This window comes from Diachasma alloeum, unplaced genomic scaffold, assembly GCF_001412515.2.
Source record: "Diachasma alloeum isolate Michigan unplaced genomic scaffold, Dall2.0 Dall_scaffold_01177, whole genome shotgun sequence".
Classification (NCBI taxonomy): Eukaryota; Metazoa; Arthropoda; class Insecta; order Hymenoptera; family Braconidae; genus Diachasma; species Diachasma alloeum.
Genome location: NW_021681287.1, coordinates 1 through 7,825, shown reverse-complemented (window position 1 = coordinate 7,825; position 7,825 = coordinate 1). Strand labels below are relative to the sequence as shown.

Here is a 7,825-nt window from a genome sequence, read left to right as displayed (position 1 = left end):
AAAAAAAAACAATCTGAAAACCATTCAATGCGTGGAACAGATACAAATAAATTTGATTAGCTCCAAAAATAATTTTTAACCGGAGATACTCCCTAATATTGCCTGAATTTCCAATCCGAATGGGAAAAATTTCTTTGTTCAGCGATTGGTTTTCTGCAGGAAAACAATAGAAACCCCTCCGCCCCACCTCCTACATGTCCTCCTCGCCCGATTATCCTAAGACTCATCCAGAGAATAAGCCCATGATGTAATCAAGAGCAAGCCTACAATTTCGTGCGGTTGTTTATTCATTATCTCTCGGCCAAACTCTTCATAATCAATAAGTTATATTTATATAAAAAGAAAATAAAGTGTTTCAAAAGAATTTATTTCAAAACTACATTTCTAAATTAACACACTTCTGATATTTAATGGAATCCCTGTGCAGGAATTTCCGCCTAAAGACCGTTCAATACAAAAGAAAATTCTTCGCGTTTAAATTACGTTATTATGGTTCAATTACCCGTCACATAAGTAACCTTGCGTTCATTAAGTTCCTTAGGAAATCCCGAAAGGACACTCAGCATGTCCACATCAGGAAAGACTTTTTGAAGAAGAGAAAAACTGACAGAACTTCCAAGGTTTATCGTATCGATTGGGTTATCCTCCAAGCGAAGATTTTCCAAACGATCAAGACCAGCAAACATGTCAAGATGTAGAACCGTTAAGTTATTTCTCTCCAAATCCAGATATTCCAGGCCGCTCAATTGCATGAAAGTTCCTTTCTCTATCGTATGGATTTGGTTATAGCCCAATCTAAGCTCGGGCAATTGATCAAGACCGGCAAACATATGAGGAGATAAAACCTTCAAGTAATTTTTCTCCATGTCCAGGACTCCCAGGTAGCTCAATTCCATGAAAGTATTTGGCTCGATGGTTGTCAGCTGAGTACTTTTTAACCCGAGATAATGCAGTTTGCTCACTTGCGTGAAAGTGTTTGGCTCAATTACTTTCAGCTGATTACCGCCTAAATAGAGCGACCACCATGTATCTGATATATTGGCGAAAGTTCCAGGCTCTATTGCACGGATTTGATTGTTTGTCAAGTCAAGTAATTGCAAATGCTTAAGACCAGTAAACATGTCAGAATGTAGAACATTCAAGTAATTTTTCCGTAAGCGCAGATGGTTCAGGTTACTCAATTGCGTGAAAGTGTTTGGCTCGATTTCCTCCAGCTGAATATCCTCTAAACTAAGTGTGTTCAGGTTGGCCATTATTGCGGTGAACGAATTGGGAGATAAAGCCCTGATTTTTTGATTTGTTATCAGAATGAAAAATAGGTCATCTCGGCTGGTAATGTTTGTAGGGAATGCCGTTAAGTTATTATCGAATAGGTTAACAACCGGGATTCTCTCGTTTCTTGGTAAATGAAAATCCCTGTGTAATTCTACGTGATGCACAGATACAGACCCCAGTCTCGCGGATTTTGGCAATGCCCCCATGGAGAATCTCTCTATAGGCGGTGTAGTGGTGGAATTATCAGCGGGGTAAACAGTCAAATCAATTCGTGATATGTTAAATAAGTCGTCCTGAGTGTTTCGAACCAGAACGTTCAGATTTGCGGCCATTTTGCACACAACGTAGTCTTCTTTGTCCGTGGTGTTGCAGGAACCGAAGGGATTCCCCGGATCTATTGCCGTGGTTGAACATGCTGATACAAATATGAGAACCGAGATGAGTAGGAATTTAACCATCTTTGAAGATACTCTGAAGTCTCACTTACTGCGACATTTCGATCAGCCGTCATTTATATAGTTTTGCTTGGGAGGGAGAGGGAGAGGGAGAGAGAGAGAGAGAGAGAGAGAGAGAGAGAACGATGAATCGTTTAGTTGTGATGCTTGGCGAAATGGATTGCTAACCTAAAATGTTTCACCTATTTCTTAATCGAGGAATATTTATAGAAGCTTTTCACGAACACCTTTCTGTCAAAAATATTCACATTCTAATAATTAACAAGAAATGAGATCAGTCTCACCATCAGTGGAATGGTTACAAGATCATTCATTAAATTTAGTTCCTCTTTTGGAATGACAGCTTGTTCTGCAGCAAGACATTCCTATTCTGAAAAGAACATACGCCGTAAGCTGTAGCGTAACGCTCATTCCTCGAATTTCATTGGTCGAACATTCGGATCCGCCCGCATGTGTTCGACTTCGGTCGGCTTTCGGTTTTCGTGTCACGATCCGTCTTTAATACGCCCGCTGAAGCGCGTGATCGTTCTCGTTCGGAAAAATCAACATTTAGAATTTTTTCCCATCAGATATCAATCAAAGATTGATACAAAATGAATGGAATCCAATGGGATTCTCATTCATCAGAGATCGGCATGAAAATAATATTCCATCAATAATATTTTTCCACATCAGTGGTCAATGACAAATATCAAATTTCAATTACTTCTGTAATCTATAATGGTATACGGATGATTTTTTAATGTCATATTAATGCTTAGTAACGACAATGACATTTTAATTATCTTTTGAATCACTAAGGAACAAAATGTATTTTTTATCACCTTGTTATTGAGTACACGGAGAGAAATTTTCTAGAAAAATTCTAGTACGAGTACTGAAAAAATATCACAATCCACCAGCTGTGAAAAATTCTCTTGCTGTTAAGGTAAAATTCGTTGGTATTTCTGGTAAAATTTCTGGGGATTTCTGGAAAATTTTCACAGAAATACGAGGAAAAATTCACGTTTTCCCCAATAAAATTTCTAGTGCCGACGCTGGAATTTTTTCCTGGCCGTCACTTTGCGCCTCTTTTCCCGTGCGAGCACTAGAATTTTTTAAAAAAATTTCTCTCCGCACTGATAGAACGGATTAGTTATTGTTAACGAATGGATTTTGGTTGGCGGTTAGGGTCTATTCGGTCCCACCAAATGTTCATTCGTTAATAGTTAACGAATGTATATTTGAGGAGCCTTGTTTGAGTTGACTTTCGCCATTGAAGTGAATCATTCGTTAACTATTAACGAATATTCATTTGGTCATATTCAACTCTACCATTCGTTAATAGTTAACGAATCTCGTTTGGAATAAATGAATCATTCTATCAGTGCGTGTAATGGTAATGACATCAATTTTCATTCTTCATTCAATCACATATTGTAAAAATTAGGTTTATGTTTGAAGAAAAGCCTCATTACAAGCTATTTACACCAATTAATATAATTAATTCAAATGAAGTTTATTTTACCCAAATAAATCATTTCTCTGGAGACAGAACATGTCTAGAGATTTATGTCACACGACGATATAATCTCTGAAACATATAGGGTGGACCTGGCTGTCTCAGAATATAACTGACTTATTCCCAAGAGACCGTTGGGAACTGCTAATCAAATACTCCGGAAATCACATGGCTCACAATCACCCACCGTCAAGACACCGACGAAGAATACTGTGTCCAAAATTCCCACAGACAAAAGAAAGATCAGAAGAAATAGTAAAAAGAGCGGACCCAGTGAGGCCGCTACCAAGGAAGATGAAAAAATTTAGAGTACAGGCTCTGAAACTAAAGAGGATTTTTCTATTTTGACACTTTTATATCTCCACGACAACGGAGCCATCCGAAATGGTATATTGTGTCACAAGGCCCGTAGGCGAAGGTTTGCGATGAGTGCGAAGTTAGCAGCACGAGGCGTCGGTAAGGTAGGGACGAGGCCCGCCGAAGGCGGGCCGAGTCCTATACTTACCGACGCCTCGTGCTGCTAACTCATACGAATCGCAAACCGACGCCACGGGCCGAGTGGCACACACCATTTTTCGTAATGCAGCCTCGTTGACGGCGGGGAGAGGGGGGCGAGGGGAGCGGGGTCCAGGGGCCGCAGGCCCCGGTTGGGGGGGGGCCAAGCCCCCCCACTGTTGAAAAACCAAATGATCAGAGGGCAAAAAAGTAGATTTTAAAATTTGTTTTAGTCTTTAGCAGTACAATGTTACGAAATATCAGAGGATTTATTTATGGAAAGAATTCAACCGAAGTTGGTTTTGTATTTTTTATTATTTATCTCAATGAACGAAAAAAGAAGAACATTAACATTTGGCAGTGCGTGACATTTTTTTATCCTACTATTTGATGCCACTTCAGTTCTCCTTCAGCTATAAAGTTTTATCCATTAATATAGTTCTGATGCATAATCATACAATCGAATATTCTTCGATTTTTCAACGTGAGGAATAAAATAATAAAAAAAAAACGTAAACGATGTCTTCGAAGAATAACAAGTCGACTAAAGTAAAGTCTGTTAACTTTGGTTCAAAGAATATACTAAATAATAAGAAAGAAATTTTAGAAAAATATGAAATTAAGAAAATGAAATTTTTGAGTGAGAGATCTGGGAAATCCTCATGTTTCATGGAGAGTTTTCGGCCTTGCGTGGACCAAAGATATTAAAATTACTGCAGTTTGTAAAATGGAGATGGATATTCTTGTTAGCATGAGGTCTGTTCAGCACATGAGGATTCTCTTCTAGTACTCTCTCTCCATAATGAGCTGAACTTCTGGAATCAAATTCATCAGTGACCTTCAAACTCTTTGCTGGGGGTAGTGCTTCTTCTTTCGAAGTTGATAGCGTTGGAGTGTTGAATCGTGGGAGAGTTGCTGGATTCGATTGAGGTGCTTTTGTCACAGTGGAAGTAGATGGCCTTTTGGTAAGGATAGCGTTGCTGATTCTCGAGATTTTATTTTTTTGAACCTCAGTGGTATCAACATACCCTTGGGCTGTTTTGGATGATTCCCAACCTCCCAGTCGTTTGAGTGAAAGAAAATCGACACCTGCTTCAGCGGCGACAGTTGCTCCTGTGCGTCTAAAGGCATGGCCAGTGTAGAGTTCCGGGTTTTGGAGTTGCAAGAAGGTTGCAACTGTCTTGGGTATGCGTCCAATTATGTGAATACCCATTACTTGACGATAACAAACTCCATTCGCGTAACGCAGGAAGAGATTTTTCTTATCAAAATCAGCTGGTCGTAGGCTTAAATACTTCCTAACAATATCGCAAAATTCTCCTATCAAAGTGAAATCTCGATATTTTTTGTATTTGGTTTTTTGCAGATGGAAATGAAGACCTCTCCCAAGGTCTTGGATGAGATCAATTGTTAAATCGTGCAACTCTTTTCTCCTACATAAGCCATGAATGCCGATGATCAAGGCCACCTGAAAATGATACAATGAATTAATTTTTTTTGTTATTAACTATTTTTTCCAATCAATTCATTAATTATCCAAAAAATTCCGGAATTTTAGTGGATTATATCGAGGAATATTTCTCTCTGGAAATTTTATTTAAAACTTTCAGGACCACTTTGTAGGAGATTTTGATTGAAAATTATATCAGTTTTGATTTTAAAAATTTTGAAAAGTGAAGCGAGGAATTTTTATAGGTTTTTTTTCGGTTATTCATTTTCAGAAAATTCATCATAGTAATATTGTATTTACCTTTTGTAGTAGATAGACTTTGTCAGATGCTGTGAAAATGAATTTGGCTATTTCCTGATCTGTGAAGGTTTTAGCTTTTTTGATGATGTGATCGGACGACTTTTGATTTCTGCTCAAGAAGAGTATCAACTTTGGAAATTTGTCGATCTGAACCGAATGATAAACAGATAGGGTACACTTCAGCATTGAGTAGACTGACCATAGAGATTTGGGCACCAGTGAGTGGGGTGGTCTTGCTAGCATATGAAAATACCCCATCATAACAACTTCGTTGATCATTTTAATATTCTTCTCTTTCAGAAAGTTTTGGAATTTTTTATATGCCCTGTCGTAGATCGGTTTAGATCCTGGTGGTATGGGATATCTTTCAGCATCTCGTGCATGTTCCAAGACATCTGGTGGAATCGACAAGTCATCATTGAGAGGAGGTTGACTGTTGGTTAGGTTTTGATACCCAACTGAACCTCCTTGGGCTGTCATACTGCAAGTGTATGAATCACTCTCATCCGTGTCAGCGAACATGTCTTGTGATTCGTCTTCATCGCTATCAGGGATTATAACATTCATAATTAGGTTTTTCACAAATTTGCGCACTTTTCACGTCCGAGTTTGGCGTTTCACTGATGAGGGCTGCGATCTAAGATGGCTGAGGGGTGCTATGGTGTTGAGTCGCGTTGGTTTGCTGTGCAGCGGGGAGGGGAGGGGGAAAATCTGCTGACTTCACGTCGAATACTACAGGCCATGGTCTGTTAACCAGCGAAATCGGGACTAGACGACGGTTTTTGCGCCAGGGCTTGTATCTGGCAGTTACCGGTCGCCGATCACGCCCCGGTAACGCTACCTAACGGGGCTAAATTACGAAAAGATCATGATGAAGTGTCTGAAATCCCCTCTGGTTACCCAATATACCTCGAATCCACTTCTGATCGCCCGACGGACCCCGCGCAGGTACAAATAAATTGATATTCTCCCTCCGCGATGGCAATTTTTCTTAGATATGTTGGGGTGAGCACTTTATAATTTTCTAAAATAATACGCGTGAAGGAATTCAACAAAAAACTTGGCGCTCTATATGGAAACAATTGCATTTTTTATAAATGAGTATAGTCATCGTTGCTAATAAATTAGCAATTGGCTTCGGAATGGGTTCTCTTCTCTAATTCTTACTTCACTATTCTCTTCTTCTAGTTTTTCGTGTCATAGTACTATCATCAGTTGAACTGTCATCAAAATTTTGCGTATCATTTCGTTCGGTCAAATAATTCTACATTCAGACACTCTCCAGACTCGAATTTGTTTTCAGTCCGGGATTAATCAAGGTTCAATCAAGGTTTAATCAGTGTATAGCCGGGATTTAATCAGGGTTTATTCAGGATTTAGCCAGAGTGTAAGGACCTGGGTTACAGGACCTGGGTCTTGTCAGAAGTTAGTCGTAACCATGAATTAATGTGAATAAGTAGAGATAGAAATTTTTATATATAAAGCTCATGACGGTATTGTGTAACTTGATAAGCAATGATGCTGTTCTCACAATTTTTCAACTTGATTAAGAAGCCATTGAAATATACTTTTCAAGCCATGATACAACTGCTATTACTGATGATTGTTTCAGTAATCATGAGAAAACCCATTTTCTATTTCAAATCGCATAAACAATGTGCTGTATCTCAACAACGAATTGTGCGACCTCCATCATATTCTGAAAAAATCAAGAGGGAATTGTTATCAATTTTTTTAGCCACGACTAATTCCATTTTGAAGACAATGGTTTGAGTGATCGTTGAAAAATTGATTTCTGGAAAAACATCAACGAATGAACGAATGAATGATTTATTTCCTTGTCTGTACACAAAATTCCATTATTTGTACAGATTCAAAAAAACATCAATTTTTTCAAATCTGTATAAAAAATAGAATTTTCATTGGTACCAATGAAAAGAGCTTATTAAAGTCTATATTTACGGGAAAAATTATGAAATTCAATGAATCCCTTATAACAATTTTTTGAAAAATATGGAAAAAGCAGTGAATAATTTCATTTCTTATATAAATCTAAGAAAAAATTTAAACTAAAAATTGGAGCCTTAAATTTGTGCCATTACAAAGTTCCTTCGGAAGCCCACAAAAAAAAGAGCAGAATTCCAATAGAAATTTACGAGAATTTAGAGAAAGCGCTCGGTATTGCTATTAAATTCCTCACCACATGAGCCTCCGACAATAAATAAGCCCGTGTTCCCCAGTATCCTCCAAATATCCATTCTCATAATACTCTTAATTCCGCCGATCCGCACCAGAGGGCTACTTCTCTCTCTCTCTCTCTCTCTCTCTCTGTCTCTCTCTCTCTCTCTC

The 7,825-nt window shown here is 38.4% G+C and overlaps 1 protein-coding gene across 1 annotated transcript; it reads right to left on the bottom strand.

Moving 5' to 3' along the window:
* Positions 1–494: 494 nt before the first annotated feature.
* Positions 495–1,733, bottom strand: LOC107046006 (leucine-rich repeat-containing protein 15-like). Its single transcript, XM_015268457.1, has one exon. The coding sequence runs from the start codon at positions 1,731–1,733 to the stop codon at positions 495–497; it is 1,239 nt and encodes a 412-aa protein (XP_015123943.1).
* Between the last annotated feature and the right edge of the window lie 6,092 nt (positions 1,734–7,825).